This window comes from Alexandromys fortis, unplaced genomic scaffold, assembly GCF_014885135.2.
Source record: "Alexandromys fortis isolate MF-2015 unplaced genomic scaffold, M_Fortis_MF-2015_v1.1 scaffold_115, whole genome shotgun sequence".
Taxonomy (NCBI): domain Eukaryota; kingdom Metazoa; phylum Chordata; class Mammalia; order Rodentia; family Cricetidae; genus Alexandromys; species Alexandromys fortis.
This window is the reverse complement of record NW_026067989.1, coordinates 1797738-1818627: the sequence shown is the minus strand read 5'-3', so window position 1 is coordinate 1818627 and position 20890 is coordinate 1797738. Positions and strand designations below refer to the sequence as shown.

The window sequence follows — 20890 nt, the reverse complement described above, 5'->3', positions numbered from 1 at the left end:
CACAGGGAACCATTTTTGGGAATCAGTTGTCTCATTACACATAGGTTCCCAGGACCAAACTCAGAATGTTGAGGTTTTTGTTTGTTTATTTTCTAAAATAACAGCAACAAAGAGACCAAGTAAGAAAGCAATAACCTTGCAAAGAAGAGACTGTCACAGATTTTTTTTTTCCTTTTTAGTTGAAATAATGTTACCTGCTAACTTTGTAGTTGGACTGGTCTGGTTTTTGTTTTTTTGTTTTTTTTTTTTTTTAGCTCAACATGGAATGTTGCAGAAGGTATTGAGGAAGGTTATTTTCTTAGACTGGGTTAATTATTTCTCCGTTTTGCTTCGCTGACTTGGGGAGGGCGACTTTATAGTGGTTGGCACTGGGAAGAAATGTGATGTATTCCTTTACTGGAGGTTTCTAGCCATGGGGGCATATGTACATGGTTTTATATGGTAACAGATAATCACAAAACAATATTTTTAATGTAATTCTAGACCTCAAAGTAGGTGAAAGAGCAGACGCTAAAACTCTGAAAGATCTTCGCTTCGCTGAGGGTCCGCTGGAAATGCCCCCCACCTACCATGATGCGTCTGCTACTAGGATAGCTGCTCATCCATCCCAGGTAACAGCAGTGGAAATTCTTTAGGGTAGCCGAAACACCTCGGGCATTTTAACGCTTCCCAGCACACGTTAGGGACAGCGTCTTTCAGCCTTTAGTCGTGTTGCGGGACAGCCTTTCATTTTGCGGGCAGTTCCCAGCTTGGAAGCACTGTATCCAAAGGGAAAGGCCTTTGACAGGGACTTGTTTTTTTTTGTTTGTTTGTTTTTGTTTTTCGAGACAGGGTTTCTCTGTGGCTTTGAAGCCTGTCCTGGCACTAGCTCTGTAAACCAGGCTGGTCTCGAACTCACAAAGATACGCCTGCCTCTGCCTCCCGAGTGCTGGGATTAAAGGCGTGCGCCACCACACCCGGCTTGACAGGGACTTGTAACAGATAAACAGTAATCAAGTAACTAGTCACACCAACTTTTTATTTGTTTATTTATTTATTTTGCTTTTGAAGACGGGGTTTTTCTGAGTAGCCCTGACTGCCCTGGAGCTCTGTCTGTAGACCAGACTGTCCTTGAACTCAGAGATTTGCCCGACTTTTGCCCTTTTGCCTCCCCGAGTGCTGTGATTAAAGGTGTGCTCCAACTCTGCCTGGATCTGTACAGAAATTTTTAGTCAGTGGTGTCATCCACAAGATAAACTGTGTGATGAGATAGCATGGTAGTTCTCAAAGTGGGCTCCCCATCCCGCCGCACCGTAATCACACAGGAGTCCATTTGAAACGCGTACTCTCAGCCCTCATGGCAGCCCTGAACAGAGACTCACAGAGAGAGCATGGGGCCAGTCTGCCTTGGACTCATCCGTCCTTCAGGGTCCAAGTTTGTGGGTTCCGTGATGATCTGGAATGGCAGAGCCACCCAGAGGGCCCATTCTCATCTGTAGACAGTCATTGGCAAGGACGACCGGTTCAGTATTGCCACCTGATGAATTCGCCACCAAACTTACATCTTCCTGTCTGCCAACATAGTTTGAAATCTGAGAGTCTATCTGGAACCTGAACCAGTATGGGAGGCAATATATGTAACGTAGGCAAAATGAAATTCAGTGACTCGCAATACTTGGCCAATAGAAGGCCAGTTCATGACTTCTGCTGCAGGCCACGTGTGAGGTGACACAAAGGCTTGAACATTATACTTCGTCCTTAACAAAATCACTCTGACTGCTCCCCGTGGTCTACAGAATTAAGTCTGAAATCCTAAGATTTAGTGCCCTTACTGTTGCCGTGAGCTCAAGCCAAATGGGTTTTCAGGCTTCTGCGTCCTTCTCAGAAATGAGTATTGTAGCCCCTCACATGCTGCATTGACAGCACCCTGCCTCTGGAGTGTGTACCAAAATTCATGCCTGAGTCTGCTTACGGGAACGTTAGACAAACACAAGTTCGGTGTCAATGCCATATGCTACAAATTTCTGTGAGTTAACAGCCATGTTAGTTTGCTATGTTTTTAGAAGTAATCTCATAATACAGCCCTGGCTGGTCTGAAAATATGTAGACGAGGCTGGCCTCAAATTTATAGCAATCCTTCTGCATCTGCCTATAATTTTTAATTAAAATATAATTACATCACTCCCCCTTCCTTTTCCTCTCTCTACCCCTTCTCATGTGGCATCACCTCTCCCCAACTTGTCTCCAAACCATGGCCCATTTTTTAATTGTTGTATACATTGAGGTAGCACAGGTGATAGGTTCTGAATCTTGGGTGCTGGGATTTCAGGCACACACCACTGGACCTGACTGGCATTTTGCTCTTTTAAAATGTTCAAGGCAAGAAAGTTGAAGAGAGACTGAGGAACCACTTCAAATTAGAAGTGACAAAGAGGACATGGCAAATAGAGGAAAGTGTGGTACTGGATCAAACTCTAGACCAGGAAAAAATTACAGAAGGACACCATTGTCATAACTGGCAGGCTCTAAAAGCAGATATGTGGATTAGATAAGATCATAACCCTTCATTCTTCTGACTTTGGCACATGGTTGTTCCTGGGAAATTCATACTCAGCTACTTAGGGGCTAAGGCTTATCATGCCTACAGTTTAGCCTCATGTGACTCAAAGAGAATAAAGACATATATAGGAAAATGTTGCCATAAGCAATTGTTTAAGCTAAAGAAACAGGAGTTAGTTTTGCTATTTTGATAACTTTTTTGAAAGTCTTGTATATCAAAATAAGATGCTATATGCTCAGTGTGGTGGTTCATTTCTTTAATCCCTGGTTTCAGGAGACTGAGGCAGGAGAAAAACAAGGCCAATTGGGTTACATAGCAAGACTGTCTCAAAATAATATAACAAATGTACAATAAAATGGTAAACTCATAGGGTGATTGTGAATGTCAAGAGATAATGGCTACAGTAGCCAGTGCATTTCATTATCAGTAGTAATACGGCTGGCTTCTCCCCTTCATCTTTCTTTCCCAGGCTTCTCTCTGTTCCCTTCTGTAGACCACATCCAGCCATAGGTATCCCAGGATGAACCATGTGCTGCCCTCCAGTGGTACCTGTGTGTGTCCCTTTGTTTCCTGTCTACTTCACACACTTTCCTCTGCTTTCCCTGCCCACCTTGATTGTTAGCACACCTCCTGTGGAGCCTGCAAATGTGAATATTCTCTCTTCTCAGCTCCCAGGGACCACAGCACAAGTCTGTTATAAGATTTCAATTATATTGTACAGATACGAGGGATGTGCTTTAGGGACAGGGACCACGTGAAATTCTGTTTGTTTTACCCTTTTTCCGCACTGAACACAGAAATTAATTTAAATAAACTATGTATATAAGTGAGCCCTTTTAAGTTTTCTAGAAATATTATCTTTAACATCCTAACTTTTAAAATATAATTTTAAATTTAAATTTTAAAATATAATCTGTCTAATAGTAAATTCAGATATATTTTTTGTGGTTTTGTTTTTTGTTTTTGAAGCCATGATTTCTCTGTATTGTCCTTGGCTGTCCTGAACTCACAGAGATCCGCCTGCCTCTACCTCCCGAGTGTTGGGATTTAAGGTGTGAGCCACCACTGCCTGGTTTCCCTGTGATAGTTTTAAAACGTGAACTCTGGCAGATGAATTTGAATGGCTTTTCCTTACCCTTCATACAACCTGTATGTCTGCTCCCAACTCTGTCTGTGTTCTTCCTTTCAGTCCCCTGGCTTTGCACACATCACTGGCCAGAAGAGTCTGACAAGCACTGAGGTCGCACGGATCCAGAGGGACACGGACTTCCTCAAGTACGTAACATGTTTTCTGCCTGTCTTAGATCAAAGTCACACACGATCCACAGGGATTTAAAATGAAATATAACACTGGATTTGCCCATCCCTAGTTTTTAAATTAAATTTGTTGAGACAGGGACTTGCCTTGTAGGCCTGACCTGGCACTTCCTATACAGTCCAGTTTGCCCTCAAACTTGAAACAGTTTCTTGCCTGGGACTCCTAAGTTTTGGTATTTACCATACCTAGAAAAAGATTATAGTTTAAAAACACATAGTTAAAGAAAGGAGGCCAGGGCTGGAGAGATGGCTAAGTGGTTAGGAGCACTAACTGATTTCTCTTCCAGAGGAGCTGGTTGAATTCCCAGCACCCACATAGTGGCTCACAACTGTCAGTAACTCCGGTCCCAGGGGATCTGACACCCTCTTCTGTCCTCTGTGTGCATGGGCATATATTGCAGGCAAAACGTCCATACATAGAAAATAAAACAGAAAAAAATTTAAAAGAAAAAAGAGTGTAACTGACATACCCTAAAATGTGTATCTGTCAACAGTGTGATTGACACATGTATATGAAGCTAACACTACAATCACAGAGATGAACAAGTTCATCCCGACATTGACCCTTCTTATCCTGCCCCATCCAGTCAGCTGTGGATACGGCTCTTGTCACTCTGGTTTGCATTGCCTCCATAGGTAATGGATTAAATCAACACACACGCTTTACCCGCTCCCCAGGCCTTACCGATTTCAGCATAATTGTTCTGAGATTCACACAGGTGGCTGACATCAAAGGTCTATTCGTTTTATTGCCAAGTGTTCTGTTTATTGTTGCTTCAGTGCCATGGGTACCCCACAGTTTGCTTACCCACTCACTTGTGAGAGCACATGCTCCTCCTGGTGTCTGGCTAACAAGTCAAATTGTAAAACTAATGTGAATGTTTATACACACGCCACTGTATGTACATTGACCTCCATGTCCTATATGGTGGATATCGGGAAGGAAAATGACTGGGTCTTATGATGGGTGATTTATCTTCGCAGCTTTTTAAGAAATTAGCCAGTTGTTTCCAAAGGAGGTGTATCACTTATATTCACTCGGCAGTGTTACAGAATTCCAGTTTTTTTCCTTTTTAATTTATTTTTTAAGAAAGAAAACAAACTATCTTTTTTCATTATACATACCAATCCAAGTTCCCACTCCTTCCTCTCCTTCCATTCTCTCCACATACCCTCCCATCCCACCCCCATCTAATTCTCAGAGAGGGTAAGACATATTGCTTTGGGGAAGGTCCAGCCCTCCCCACCCCTTTATCTAGGCTGAGCAAGGTAATACATCCAAAGAGAATAGGTTCCTTAAAAAAAAAAAGCTAGTATATGCAGTAGGGATAAATCCTGGTGTGACTGTCAGTGGCCCTTCAGTCTCTCCCAGCCATGTCAACCACAATCAGAGGAACTAGTTTGATCCTATGCTTGTTCCTTCCCATTCCAGCTGGTGTTGGTGAGCTCCCATTAGCTCAGGTAGACTGTTTCAGTGGGTGTCCCCATCATGGTCTTGACCTCTTTGCTCATATTCTCACTCCTCCCACTCTTCAACTAGACTTTGGGAGCTCAGCCCAGTGCTCTAATGTGGGTTTCTGCCTCTGTTTCCATCAGTTGCTGGATGAAGGTTCTATAGTGAAATTTAAGATATTCATCAATCTGACTACAGGGCAAGTCATGGTTGGGTCCCCTCTTCTCTATCACTTAGGGTCTTAGCTGGGGTCATCCTTGTGGATTCCTGGCAATTTCTCTAGAGTCAGGCTTCTTGCTCACCCTATAATGGCTCCCTCAATCAAAATATCTCTTTCCTTGCTCTCCAGAATTCCAGTTTTTATATCTTTACCAACAATTTGTATTTTGGGGCATTTAGTGAGACTGCGATTATAGTGGTAGATCACTGTGATTCTAATTTATATTTCCCTAGTGATTAGTAGTAGGCATCTTTTATGTACTTACTTGTCATGTATAAATTTTTGGTAAATAATCTATTGAAATTTAAAGTTGTTATATATTATATTTATTATTATTATTAGGTTATAAAAGTTCTCCCTTGTCAGATGTTTTACAAATACTTTCTAATTTTGAGCTCTGCAATTTGATGGAGTCTAATGTACTTGGTTTTCTTTTATAGTTAATTCTTTTTTTTCTGGTTTTTTGAGACAGGCCTTCTCTTATGTGTATCCCTGGCTGTCATGGAACTCACTCTGTAGATCAGGCTGGTCTCAAAAATCAGAGATCTACCTGCCTCTGCCTCCTAAGTGCAGTGATTAAAGGTGTTTGCCACCACCACTTGGTCATATTTAATTCTTAGTTTGTCATATTTATGGAAAACTTCACAGGTTTTCACATGTGACACATGCCTGTAATGCCAACCTTAAGGATGCTGAGGTAGGAAGATCACAAGTTCTGGGCTAACCTGGCCTATATAGTAAGTTCTAGGTTAGCTTAGGAAACACAGTAAGACCCTCTCAGCTTATTCACAACTTGGCAAGCAAGAAGCAGAAAGCTCCTGGACTGAACCAGGGATGGGTATAACCTTCAGAGTCCATTCTCTGGTAACATGTCTCACCAAACAGGCACCACAACCTTCAAATGACATAGGAAAGGCCTAAGGGCTGTGCGGGCATTACAGATCCAAGTCATAACATTTCACTCCTGGCCCCAAAGCTCATGACCATCTCAGAATGCAAGATGCAATTTATAGTTTTAAAAGACTTCTTAAAACTGCTCTTAAATATGGCATTGTTTGAATGTTTATGTCCTGTTGTTGAGTTCACTCCTATGGCACTGTGAAATGACCTTCTTTAACCCTGACGACTTCCTTTGCCCAGATGCTGTTTGCTCTAATAATAAGTAGCCACTCCTGCCTTCTTCTAGCTAATATCTATGTGACATATTGTATTTTATAATTTACTTTTGTTCCTCTACTTAATGTTGATTTTTTTAAAGCAAAATATAGCTATGTCTTACTTTCAAAAAATTATATTAGGGGGCTGGAGAGATGGCTCAGTGGTTAAGAGCATTGCCTGCTCCTCCAAAGGTCCTGAGTTCAATTCCCAGCAACCACATGGTGGCTCACAACCATCTATAATGAGATCTAGTGCCCTCTTCTGGCATACAAACATACATGGAAGGAATGTTGTATACATAATAAATAAATAAATCTTTAAAAAATTATATTAGACAATCTCTGCATTCTAATGAAGGTGTTTAGAAATACACACACACACTTGACTCTTCTTAAGAATTTCCCCTTCAACTTTCATGTCGTGTGAGTGCATGAGTTTATGCGTGTGTGGCTGAATTTAATTAGGGTTGCTTTCATGAGCATGGGCTGCTGTTCAGTAGGCATATCACCGATAAAGATGCTCCCCCCCCAAACAACCTTTTACCGCCAGTGGTCCTTTGGGAAGCAGGAGCTCACACACCCTCTCCCATACATTAGATATGTAAGAATGTTCCTGTAGACCCCTATGGATAAATGGGACCTGTTTTGCTGTAGGTGTGCCCACTGTCTGGCCTCCCGTCCATCTGATCCCTTTGCTCGCTTCTGTCATGAATGTGGGGCTCCTGTTCCACCCATATTTGGCTATCGTCTTCCACCCCCAGAAGCGGCTCAGGTAAGCTTCGGAGTGTTTGAAAACATTGGTTTCTGGTTTATGTGACCTGTGTGGGTATCCATGACCTGGGCCTGTCACATGAGCCACAAACATAAACGTTCATTGAAAGAATTTTGAGGGCATTGATCTCTTGCTATCCAGATCCTTCTTGAGAATAGACAACATACTTCTAACAGGATTTCTTTAGTGTGGCCTTGGAGAAGACAGACAGAAACCGGCTGAAATGTTACTGTTTTAATGGGACAAGGTTGGCCCAAAACTGCGCTCAAGTACCTCAAGCTAGTAAAGACTTTGCTGATAGATGTTGGTGTGGGCTGGACCGAATATAAAACTTAAGATTGTTTTCAAGTCAGCCTAAGCTTTTACTTTTTTTTAAATTAATTTGTTTTGTTTTTTGATACAGGGTTTCTGTGTGTAGTCATGGCTGTCCTGGAATTCACTCTGTAGACCAGGCTGGTCTTGAACTCACAGAAATCCTCCTGCCTCTGCCTGCTGAGTACTGAGATCAAAGGTGTGCACCACCACCGCCCGGCACTTTTTACTTATATTGAGCTCTTTTTCATCTACACATGCAAGTAGAGATGTGTGGCTGCTTGGGAGAACTGAGAGCTTATTGAGACAGTTCCTGGGCTTGGTGCTGGGAGAATGTCTCCATCAGTAAAGCGCTGTTAACTTGAAAGCACACAGGCGAGGTCAGTCCTCAACACCTAGCTCACTAGCCAGACTTCAGGCTTAGCATAATTGGTAATGAGAAACCCTGTGTCAAGGGAGATGGACAGCATTCCTGATGATGACACCTGAGGCTATCTTCTGGCCTGCACACACGCAAACCTGTACATATATGTGCTCTTGCACATGTATGAACACACACACATAGTTTGATTTTTTTTTCGAGAATTTCATACATGATCACTACTACACCTATGTCATTCCCAACCCTCTCTGTCCCAACACACACATACACACACACAGAGTATTTTTCAAAAGTTAAAATGGGAATCATAATAAAAGCAAATCAATCTATTCGAAACAATAATCAAAATAATAGCAACAAATAAAAAATCCTTGGGCACTTCGCCTGTCTGTTGATTACCATGAGCCCCTGGTCCTCTTTGTTTGCCACTGAGATTGTCATCTCGGCAATGTTTCAAGTAAGGAAGACCTTATACAGCGGCAGTCACAGAAGTGCTACTGTTCCCAGCCTGCCCTGCCCCGGAGGAGCTGCTGCCCAGAGCAGGGAGGAGGAGAGCAGCCTGTAAGAGCCACCATACTCTTGTGCAAATGGGTATTTTCAGGAACTTTCAGTCTGTTGCTTACCAGCGGCTTACAGTTCTCGTTCTAGAGTAAAGCAGTTTTCTTTTGTTGTTGTTTTTACTCTTAATGGCAATAAAATAGGAGGAAAGGTAATTATTTTAAATGTTTACAGAAGCAAGTCAAACCTTATGAACTAAGTCCTGTCAGCCTTTACCTCGCAGTCAACCCTGGCCTTTTCCTTTGAGCAGATGGGCCTGTGCACAGAGTGTGGAAGCGTGGTACCCATGAACACCCCCATCTGTGTGGTGTGCGAGGCTCCTCTTGCTCCACAGCTGCGCCCCCAGGCCAGCCTCCACCTGAAGGTAGGGGAGTGTGAGTCTGTCAAAACGCAGACAGTGGTGTCTGAGTCATTGTGTGTCTGTCTTCAGCTGGAGGAGTGGACTAGTGATGGATAAAGTGTCGTGAGCAAACCCATTCCCACTTTTAGGAAGGTGTACCGATCCAAAGGATCTGTAAGGGAGATGCCTATACACATGCCCCAAAAATGAATTTTGAGGACAAACTGCAATATAGCTAATTTAGACAGTGTTTTGATTAATTATTGCTACTAATACTGACTTATAATTATTCCCTGGAAGTGGTTTCGTGTTCTGTTTGATGGTGGCTTCCTGTTTTGTAGAAAGAGTGGGTAGAATTATTCATGCCCTGGCATCTCCAATGCAGTTTACGCTTCACCTTCCCAGCCTCATGCAGTGGCTCCTCGGGGCCTCTTTTAGGGAATCTGACCCCATCACCCACTGCCTGGCCTCAACAGCTTTCAGGACCTTTGATGCAAGCCTCAATGATGCCCTCAGCATCGCATCTTTCGTGGCTGCAAAACCAGTACCTTGTGGCTGGTGCTCTTAAATTTTACTGCCAGCTCCAGATAAACTTTGGCCCACTTCTTCCATGCTTGCCAGCCTCTGTGCTCCTCGGTGGCTGGACCTGCAAGCACTGGCCTAAGCAGTTGTGGTAGTTCTTACTAATCAGTTTGCATTTTACAAACTAGAACCTTCTATGGGTAGAGCCTTACCCTGTAGGCAGTTTCCTAATCCAGGGCAAAATGTGAGGTTTCTCCTTAACTGTACCAACCTTATTAACAGTCACAGCGTCCCGGCCTCCTTCGTTTCCTCTGCACTTCCTTCTCATTCCTAGCCCTGTCCAGTTCTGTCGTCTCCTCTGTTTCTGTGTTGCATCTTGACTCTCGGACTGATTGGGAAGTTACATTAATGTTTTCTTCTGACAACCATTTCTTCCACTTCTAACTAAATCATAACCTACAGAAGAAGCCTAAATTCATAGGTAGCATAAAGCTGCAGGACCCAACAGACTTGTAAGTCCACAGACAAGCTTCTGCTGGCCTCAAGTCTTTCTCCTTATAGTATAGGCCATGAACAGAAAGCCTGTTGGCTGTCAGCTTTCCCACATTGGAGACGGGAACATCACCATCCTAAAATTTCAAATTGTCTTCCTCAAAGTAAATGAATGCTGTCTTGGGTTTGTTTGCTTGCTTGCAGTTTTGTCTCCTTTAAAACTGTGTTCACTCGCCTGGCACTGTTGCAGTAATCCCAGCCCAATGCAGTATTCCTGACTGGATGCTGTAACACTGCCGGGCCCTCCACCCTGTCATTGCTCATCCTGTTTCTGATTCCCTGTTGGCAAGGAGAAGGTGATCTGTCGCACCTGTGGCACCGGGAATCCTGTTCAGCTGAGATACTGTGTCACCTGTGAGGGGACCCTCCCTGGAGCACAAGAGGTAGGTGGGCTGAATGTGAATGTCCCTGTCTTTGGTGGTCACCAAGTGCTGGGTGCTGATGTTACTAGAGAAGTAAGACATGCAGTGGGAGGAGAAAGATGGTTATGAAACCACAGACTAGGGCTCAGCAGGTGAAAGCGCTTGCCTCAAAAGCTTGGCAACCTGAGTTCCATAGACTTCACAGTGGAAGAAGAGAATTGACTCCCCAGATTATCCTCTGACCCCCACTGCAGACATTTTATCTATGTTAATTCTTCTGAAGCCTGAACATAGGATAATCTTCCACTTACTTCTGTCTTTAATCTTGTTTCTTTCACCAGCACAGATGTTACCATATTTTAACCGTATGATGTCGCCTGTTTGTCTGTAGGATCTATGTTTACATGCTTCTCTTATGCTTGGTAATATGGTTGTCCTGTCCCCTCCGCCATCGTGTCAGAGATGTGTGAATTTTATGACCTTTTCAAGGTCTTCAAATTCTACATCCTAGTTTTTATTTGTTTTTTAATTTCTTTCTCTTTGCTTTAATTTGGTCCTCTTTTTTCAGATTCCTTTTTATTTATTTATTCACTTATTTTTGAATTTTCTTTCTTTATCACTCTCTCTTTTTTTCCTTCCTTATATTCTTCTTTTCTTCCTTTCTTCCTTCCTTTCTTCTTTCTGTCTTACTATGTAATGCTGGCTGGCCTGGAACTTACTATACTGACCAGGCTCACAAAGACCTGCCTGCCTCTGCTTCCTAATTACTCGAATTAAAGGTGTGTGCCACTATTCCTGGCCTTATTTTTTCTTCAGATTTTCTATTTTTTGTGTGTGCACACATATGCACATAAGGTCAGAGGACAGGTTTTCTTCTTCTACCATGTGGGTCCTGGGAATCAAACCCGGGTTGTTAGGCTTGCAGCACGCGCCTTTACCTGCTGAGCCAACTCTAATTTCCTGAAATAAGAACTCAGACCACTGACTTTAAATTTCTTTCCTCGTTCCAACACGAAATGTAAAATTCTGAAGATCTTCTTTGGCAGCATGCTGTAATTATAAGTGTATATATTGTGTTTTCACGATAATACCTTTAAAAATACTGTCCATTTTCCTGGGATTTCTTCTTTAGTCTAAGACTTATTAGTTGTTTGCTTCGTTTCCAAATATATGGTCTTTTCCTCATTGTTAGCAGTGGTGACTTAAAAGTTAACTCTTTTTTGTTTTTTGTTTTTTTTTCAAGACAGGGTTTCACTGTGTAGCCTGGCAGTCCTGGAACTCTCTCTGTAGACTAGGCTGGCCTAAAAGTCAAATATTAGCCGTCCTCTGCCTTCCCGGTACTAGGATTAAAGTCATGTGCCACCCCACCAGCCACCAATAATTAACTCTTATGGCTAGTGCACATGCTTTGTGTGGTTCGTTACTCTAATATGATTTATTCCGTGGCCCATCATATGCTCTAACTTGGAAACATCCTGGTACACCTGCGCAGTGTGAGTTTTCTGTCATTGATAGGTGCAGCATTCAGTGAGTACCAGTTAAATCTCAGAAGGATGCTGCAGATACCTTTGCTGGTTTTGTTGGCTTGTTTTTGTCTTTCTATTCCTTCTAGCAAATTTTGAAGAAGAGGTAGTAAGCAGACAAAGATAAAAATGAAAAGTTTAGAGTGTTAATTAAAGAAAAACTGAGCATGGTAATAGGCCTATAATCCCAGCGCCAGGGTTGAGGCAGGATAATTGTAGCATGGATTCTAATTGGTATTAATAAAAAACCCAGAGTCAGTTATTCAGGGGTAAAAGCTGAGAGATCACAGAAGCAGAGCAGTTAGCCACTAGAGAGCTCTTTGTACCTCTATTGAACCTCAGACTGCTGCTGTTCTCTACACAACCTCAGACAGCAAGACTGTCTCAAAAGACAAAAGAGAAAACAGAAGGAAAATGAAATTGAAGACAGGAATAAGTGGAAGGTTATCCCATGTCCAGGCATCGGAAGAATTAGCATAAATAAAATATCTGCAGTTTCCAAAGCAGTCTACAGATTCAGGAAAATCCTTTCAAAATTTCAGTGACTTTATTTTTAACAAAATAAAGAAAGGAATCCAAAGAGAGACAAGCTTGAGGAAGAGAACTTGACCCTGTGCTGAGCGTTCCTTTGTACTCACTTGGCATTCACCTAAACCCACTATAGACCTGTGAGGATGCTGCCGAGAGACTGTGAAATCCTGGACAGCAGGCTGTAAGACCAGTGATGACACCTATCTCACAGGTCGTGTGAGCTGACATAGGGTGCAGGCCAGTACCTGGGACAGTTCCTGCACAGACACAGAAATGTCAGTTCTACCGTCACCCCATTGGGAAAGTGAGAAGCTGTCACATTCCACAATAGTGAATAAGCAGCGGGAGCCAGATGCTAACCCAGGTCTGCCTAACAGCGTCAGAAACTCAAGAAGCAGCCGTTTCCCGCTCCACAATAAAATAATTCCTTGTATAAATAGAGCCCGGGAACAAGAGACAGGAACTGAGTTATGAAACTATAATTTACCTAGAGAGCTGGCAATCAGGAAAGCCAGGGAACATCCCCCAGTCTGCCTTCCCCATCCATCCCCAGCCAGCATCCTTTACAGGGAACCGGAAGAAAGGCAGCGGATCATTGCAAAGGTTGTCTCCCTGGTCCGCGGCATCGGTGCTTCTCTCCTTGTTGCTCTCTGTGCTTTCCCCTTGTTGTTGTCTCTGTGTAGTCAGAGTTCCCATATCCCAGTGATGAGGTCTAAAGATCCCCTCCTCAAAAGCTAGCTCGGAACAAGCACACTATTAGCAGCTGTCAGGTGTTCATGCTGGACTGCGTTCAGTGTGGATCTGCAGGCTCTGTCCTACAACATGATTTGTTTTAAGTATATGGGTGTTTGGACTGCGTGTATTTCTTCTTTGTACCTCTTGTGTCTGTGTCTCGTGCCCTCAGAGGTCAGAAGAGAGTGTCAGATCCCCTGGAACTGGAGTTACAGACAGTCGTGAACTACCTCCCATATGGGTGCTGGGAATGGAGCCCAGATCCTGAGAAAGAGGGACAGGTTCTCTTAACCACTGAGCCATCTTTCCAGCCACCAAATGTGGTCTTACAATGCAGAATACAAGTGGCCATTACCTCACCCTATCATTCCCATGCCCAGGTTGGAGAATAAATCAACATTTCCCTGGGGCAGGGGGGGAGAAGATGAGTCATGGCCCTGTGTGGCTCGGCTCGGCTCGGCTTACCAGTAATGCTCTATTAATACTAGTAGGCTTGCTCGGCCTGTGATGCCAATGATATGGAGGGGTATGGAGATGTAGGAGACTCCACTCTTCATACTCCCTACGATTTGCAGGAAGGAATATGAACTTAAAGCTTGGTGAATATGGGCCAGGCTTAGTCTCACACACACCTTTAATCGCAGCACTCAGAGGCAGAGACAGGTGAATCTCTGTGAATTCCAGGCCACCTTGATCTACATAGCAAGTTCCAGGACAACTAGGACTATGTAGAGACTCTGTCTCAAAAACAAACAAAAATTGGCGAAGTCTATCATACTTTTACTCCTTTTGTCAAAAAAAAAAAAAAAAAGCACGGGGTGGGGGGGACTCTATTTCCAGTTTCTGCTGTTTGGTGCTCTATCCCCTGGTCTGGATATGAAGCAGGACTGGAGAACATAGTTCTGACCCTGCCTGTCCACACTTCTTTATTCAGCAGTGGCTGTGCAGTGGAAACGAAGTCTCTCGTCCACCCTCTCGGAACGGGGAGACCATTTCCTGCTCCAGGTGTGGCTGCCAGAACCTCTGGGAGGCATCCTTCTGCGACTGGTGTGGAGCCACGGTAGGGATTTAAATACAGCCTCGCCACCAGGTGGTAGGGGCGCATGCCTTTAATCCCAGCACTCAGGAAACAGAGGCAGGCAGATCTCTGTGCCTTTGAGGCCAGCCTGGTCTATAGAGCAAGCTCCAGGACAGCCAGAGCTACTCAGGCACCATGGAGAGCTAAGGTCTGCTCATGGCCTTGCAGGAGATCCTTCTTATGGTTTCTGTATCAAGAATTTGGAGGTAGAAACGATAGTTTCAGAGCCCTTCTCCCTGACATTTAATTTACATTTTTTTAGGTTAACCCTTTCCACTCATTACTGAAATTTCTTCTGTGAATGGAGTTTGCCTGTTTTTAATCAAAATATTCAGACCGTTTATGTATATCTGGTATTTCATGCAAGTAACAAGAGGGAATGGCTGTCTCCTTCGTCTCAGCCTGCAGCTCCCCTGTTCAGAAGCACGCCTACTGTCGAGATAAACCAGGTGCTCTCAGTTCCCCAGTGAACTGGCGCTCACTGACCATTCTTTCCACCTGGCACTATGCCTTGCTTCCCTGTAGCTTCACCTGCCATTGTCTATAATATAGACTCTATATGCACACACCGTGGTTTATTTAGGCCATGGGCCCCATTGCTGGACACTTATTTCCTCTGGACTGCCACTCCTGGGCTGGAAAGATGGCTCAGGGAGCGAAAGCACCCTCCCCCAAACCTGAAGACTTGAATTCAATTCTCAGGATCCGCCCCATGGAAAGAAACGGCCAGCCCTCCAGTGTTGTCCTCTGACCTCTATACAGGCACTGTGATACCCACACTCACACTCACACACACATGCACGCACAAATTTTTAAACACCTATAATACTAGAAAAGATGGCCTGGGATACATTTCTTGAAGTGCTTGTCCATGTGTCGGAGAAAGCCTGGAGGTAGAATGTTAGGGCAGAGGGCAGGAGCATATGTCATCTTGATGATAAGAGAGTATGGCATGAGAATAGTTTATGTGGGTGAGTCAAAACTCTAAACCATAAAAAATTTCTGTTCCCTAGCTTGGCATTTCTGGTAGCCACTCTGTGTGCCCAAAATGTGGGGCCAACAATCATCTGTCTGCCCGGTTCTGTGGCACCTGCGGTATTTACGTGAAGTCCATAACCCGCTTTAGAATGAACAGCTTGGCCCTAGTTGCTGGGGGATCACGCCCATTTTCTGAGGTAAGGAGGCCTGCGTGCTGCACGGTGGGAAGAATGGCTGACTTGGTGTGCCCTGCCCTGTGGGTCAGTCCAGGAGAGCAGAACCAGAATACGTAGACTTTACACATAAATTCCACTTAGGTTTCAAACTCCTGAATGATTTCTTCAAAAATTATATATCCAAGTTCAAGTATAGCCTAGGGTAGAGAGTCTCAAAATAAAAAAAAAAAAAGTCAAGAAACTAAAATTGCATTGTTCCGACAGAGATTTGTGTCTAATAGCAGCTCTGAGGCAGTGGAGTGCCCAGAGAGAAGTAACTTTCTCTGTGTGGGGCAGAATGAACCGCTCTTGCATTTTTCCAGTAGCAAGCCAAGAACCTGCCTCCGTGTCCTGTTACATCCGCTGTGTGAGATTTCCGCTGTCAACAAGCGCTGGCTGGTGGTCATTCTCAGCCGCACACACGGGGCAACCAGCTGCCTGCTAGCCTTCCGAGTCTCTTCTCTGAGCCGCACAAAGACCTTCAGATGCCACCTCATCTCTTTACTGATGGGAACTGAAGACAGATGAGAGACTGTATGCACACTGAGCCCCTAGCATGTACACTTGTGAAGGACACGTGGTGCCTTAACTCAGAGGCAGACTTGTGGGGCCACCAGGCCCATCTGCACGTTTGATGCGTGAGAAGGAGGTGTTCTTTCCGTACAACACCTGCCGTCTGTTAGAACTGTCCATGGTAGATGCTCTTTCTTCTCTCTGCCAGGAAACTCATCCTAATAAATATGCAGATGTGCACTGTCTGCCGTGTGAATGGTGCCCCTTTAGCCACAATGACACCAGGCAGCCCACACCGCCTTCCATGGTGATTTTCTTAGGTCCATCAAAGAAATAGTCAGCGGTTGAATGTAGTTGTGCAGTAAAGACTGTATTCCATTCCTTGTAGAACTGAGAAGGCTGATGTCTTCCAGGCCCCAGGCAGATTAAAAGGCACCGTTAATTGGCTGAACCTGGAACAATAACTGACCAAGGGGAGGGGCTACCTTCATGGATCAGGTAGGAGTTGCTGAGAAAGACGAGGCAGTGGTGGCGAGAACATACACACACCCCAACAGAAACCTTTAGTTCAAAGAAAGCTTCTGGGTGTTTTCTATTCTGATTAAAATTGTGTTTTGTGACTAGAGATGGGCTAGTTAAATTATGTCCTGATCTTTAAGTGTATTCTCCGTTGCTTACAGCCCCGATCTGCCTGGCAGTCCCTGAGTGTCTCTTTGCCCAGCCCTGCTATTGGGTCTAAGAAGGACACGGGCACACAGACCTCTGGCCTCTTCTACCCATCTGGCAAGCTCCTGGCAAAGAAGGAACTGGAGGCGGCTTGTCACAGGCAGAGGCAGGAGAAGATGAGTGACCACAGGCCAGTGCTCACGGCTGTCAGCCCAGGAAGAGGTAAGGGGCACTTGCTCCCGGTAGAAGGAAATCCACTCTCTGAAGAGCCTCCCATGTCTCCTCCCTTTTAGATTCGTTTTTCATGGACTAGAAATATGTTCTGTTTTCTCTGTTCAGGTCATTTTCTTTGTATGGGCAGTAGCTTTTCCTTAAACCTTTCCTCCTCCAGTACTTTAACTCCCGGCCTACTGTCTGTTGTAGGATGTTTTGTTCTTTTGGCTTTTTGAGGGACTCACCACCCAGCTCCCAAACAAATCACACACAGGCTTATTCTTAGTTATAAATGCCCAGTGGCGTAGGACCAGTAGGTGGTCCTTCTGTATTTGTATTGCTTTTATTGGTTGAATAAAAAAACTGCCGTGGCCGGCCTTTAGGGCAGACTTAGATAGGTGGGGTAGACACAACTGAATGCTGGGAAGAAGGGCAGTGTGGCAGATGCCGTGTATCTCCAGCCTGAGACGGATGTAGGTTAGAATCTTGCCAGTAAGCCACAGTCACGTTGGGATATACAGATTTAATAGAAATGGGTTAATCAAAATGTGAGAGTTAGCCAACAAGAGGATAGAGCTAATGGGCCAGGCAATAATTTAATTAATACAATTTCTGTGTGGTTATTTCGGGGGGGGGGTTAAGCTAGCAGGGCGGGATGAAAAACNCCCCCCCCCCCCCCCCGCACTCCCTACTACAGCGTGGCGCCCATCGTGGTTAACTAACACCACATAAAACCTGAAATAAGCCTTAGCTTGGCCTGTTTCTTGCCAGCTTTTCTTATATTAACCCAACTACCTTTTCCCTCTGGGCTTTTTGTCTTTCTCTACTTCTGTAATCTTTCTTTACTTCTTTCCTCATGGCTTGCTGCATGGGTGGGTGACTCCTGGTGTCCTCCTCTCCTTGTTTTCTTGCTCTCCTCTTTCTTCTGTTTATCCTCTCTGCTGCCAGCCCCGCCTGTCCTTGCTCTGCCTTGCTATTGGCCATTCAGCTCTTCACTAGACATCGGGTGTTTTAAACAAGCAAAGAATCACAGCTTCACAGAGTTAATCAAATACAGCCTAAACAAAAGTCACACACTTTAAAATAATATTCCCCAACAGCTGTCTAGCCCATCCGTCTCATGGCGCCTGTGGGTTCATTCTGCTGTGTAGACAGGCTTAGTCTGTCTCATCCTTACCACCTGTCATTACAGCATTTTAGTGCATAAAACTCATGTAGTATACCATCCACTATCTTAACTATGTTTAAGTATGCAACGAACAGTATCAAGCACATTCATTAATGATGTTACACAGACATCATCACTCTTCTTCAGGAGTGAACACAGCCATCACTCCAGTAGCAAGCTTGTATTTCTCAAATGGTCACCTCCCACATCCCTTCTCCTGTATATGCTCTCACAAGTGCCAGAGTGCCTGTCACCCACTGGCCTGTCTGTCTGTGGCCTTGCCACTACTCAGTGTCCAAGGGGGGAGGAGTGCTTATTTCTGGAAGAGAGAGGGACGTCTACAGAACCTGCAGTCTAGCACCCGAACATGTTTATATCGGCTCCTCTGAAGTTCTGTTAAAGCCCTGCCTTGCAGTTGCTGTTGCAGGCGTTTTTTTCTCCCCTGCCTTTTTTGTTTGTTTGTTTTTGTTTTGTTCTCTCAAGACAGGATTTCTCTGTGTAACCATGGCTGGGATATGTTCTGGAACTCTCTGTAGACCAGGCTAGCCTTGAACTCAGAGATCCTCCTGCCTCTGCCTCCCAAGTGCTGAGATTAAAGGTGAGCACCATCATCACCTGGCTCTCCCCTGCCTTTTGTTCTTATGTTTTAGTTAACTTTCTTCTTTCTTTTACCATTTTATAATATTTTGTTAGAACCAAAGTTTTCTTAAATTTATTCTTCTCTTATATATTGCATTCTGATCATAGTTTCCCTTCTCTCCTTTTTTCCCAGTCCCTTTCCCGTGCCTCCCCATCCCACACCTCCCACACCCATCCTATTCCTCCTCTGCATCCCTTCAGGAAAGGGCAGGCCTCCCTGGGCTATCAAACAAACACAGCATATCAAGTTGCCGTAAAACTAGGCACCTCCCCTCATATTAAGGCTGGACTAGGCAATCCAGTAGAAGGAAAGGTCCCAAAAAACAAGTAAAAGAATCAGAGACGGCCCCCAGAGCTGGAGGTTTTAAATGACTGAGTATTTCAACTCTAGTCTGGTTTCCCTTCCAAGCTGGTTCTTGCTATTTGCACATTTATCTGTCTAGCAGCTAGCTCCATCTTCCCGGTGAACTTCAGTTCATCCTGCTGTGTGAAGCCTCTGAGGCTGCACTTTGGGGAGTACACCCTTGGTCTGCACTCTGCCATCCTAGGAAGATGGTAGCTTTGGTGGTTTGGGCAAGGCTCCTGGCCTCCTTCCCTGACCACTCCCAGTCGTGACTGCTAGTCCATCACTTTGTTGTTTTCAGCTCTAGGTCGGCATCAGCCCTTTCACAGACTGGTCTAATTAAACGTGGGGTCTTTTACAACAGTATTTTTACAGGTCAGTATTTGAATACTCTTCTGACTTCAGAAGGGCTTTTATTAGCTGTTACTTCCTGGTTCTATGTAAAGTGGTCAACCTATGATGCAACTCTGACCTGTAGTGAATTTATCAGCATTGTACTTGCCCCCGCTCCCTTCTTTAGGTGCTGGTATTGAACTCAGGTCCTGTGCATGTTAGGCAAAGACTCTGCCACCCTGTTACAGTGAAGTCAGTTGCTTTGGGAAGAGCTTCTGAGCTCTCTGCTTCCTGGCCTTCTTTCTCTCCTGGGCAGAAATTTGTTTGGAATTGGATATTGGCACATTTCTGTCAGTATGACATCCATCCCAGGGAATACAGCAATCATATAATTTTTCTATTTTTACCTCTCTCAGAATGGGCCTTTGATAAGTGAGCCACGATTAGGAGATCTGGGTACCCAGTAGCAGCAGTGCCTCAGATCAAGGTAAAGCCTCCATCCTATGAGAAATGACTGGGCAGGAGTAGAGAGAACACCCTTTGGACCACACTTGCCAAGAGCTTAGGCTGTGCAATAGGCAGCTGGGGCAGGATGAGAAATATGGAAATCTTGTTTGCTCTGAGAAGATAGTGAGGTTGAACTTAGAGCCAAGATGGACAGGACTGTGTTCCTGACTGACATACCTGGACTGGAGTTTCCATCCTATTCAGCAAGAGGGGGTTGGGTAATGAGTCAGACACCATCCAATTACTATCTTGAGTTTCAGTACTTTTTTTTTTCATTAAATACTTAACTTGCTAATGTCTTTAGAAACAAGTCCAGAGAATTTAAATCATTGATTATTTTTTAGGTTTACTTATTTTATATGTATGAATGTTTGCCTGCACATATATATCTGCATTACATGTGTGCTTGGTGCCTGCCCATAGAAGTCAGAAGAGGACATCAAATCCCCTGGAACTGGAGTTAGAGACGATTGTGAGCCACCGTGTGAGTCTTAGATGTCAAATCCAGGTCCTTTTCCAAAGCAAGTGCTCTAACCACTGAGCAACCTCTCCAGCCTCTCCTTGCTTTTTAACACTGGTTTCTCTGGGGGAAAGAGAGCACCAAGATCCCCAGGATGCCGTGATGGAGGTCTCTCAGCCCTACACTTGCTCCCCAAGTGTGCTGTTAAGAGTTATAACTCAGCCACAGTTTGGTTGACTCTTCTAGACTTGAGTGTGGCATTAGTCCTAAGGAGATTGTCTGCAGCCATTTCCAGAATGATTCCTAATATCCCTCCTTTCCTCAAGAGGAAGAGGCTGTTTTATGTCTCTTGGAATCTTGATGGCGTGGTCACTTGCTGGCCAGTGGAACATGATAGATGAGATGCCCTGAGAGTTCTGACCTTAAGCCTGAAGAAGGATGAGGGTCAATGTGCTCTCTAGAAAGTCAGCACCAAGTAAAGAAATTCACTGTGTATTCCTGAATG

The 20890-nt window shown here is 44.4% G+C and overlaps 1 protein-coding gene across 3 annotated transcripts in view; it reads left to right on the top strand.

The window, feature by feature from the left end:
* Positions 1-20890, top strand: part of Dzank1 (double zinc ribbon and ankyrin repeat domains 1) — a 64436-nt gene that overhangs the window by 30071 nt on the left and 13475 nt on the right. For all 3 annotated transcript variants that reach the window (XR_007594891.1, XM_050159561.1, XM_050159560.1), the window contains exons 6-13: positions 484-611; positions 3729-3814; positions 7341-7458; positions 8961-9074; positions 10415-10507; positions 14207-14332; positions 15364-15525; positions 16737-16944. Coding sequence is in view for 2 of the 3 variants with exons in the window: in XM_050159561.1 (XP_050015518.1) it covers positions 484-611; positions 3729-3814; positions 7341-7458; positions 8961-9074; positions 10415-10507; positions 14207-14332; positions 15364-15525; positions 16737-16944 (1035 nt within the window). In the remaining variant the exon portion in view is untranslated. The remainder of the gene's footprint in view (positions 1-483; positions 612-3728; positions 3815-7340; positions 7459-8960; positions 9075-10414; positions 10508-14206; positions 14333-15363; positions 15526-16736; positions 16945-20890) is intronic.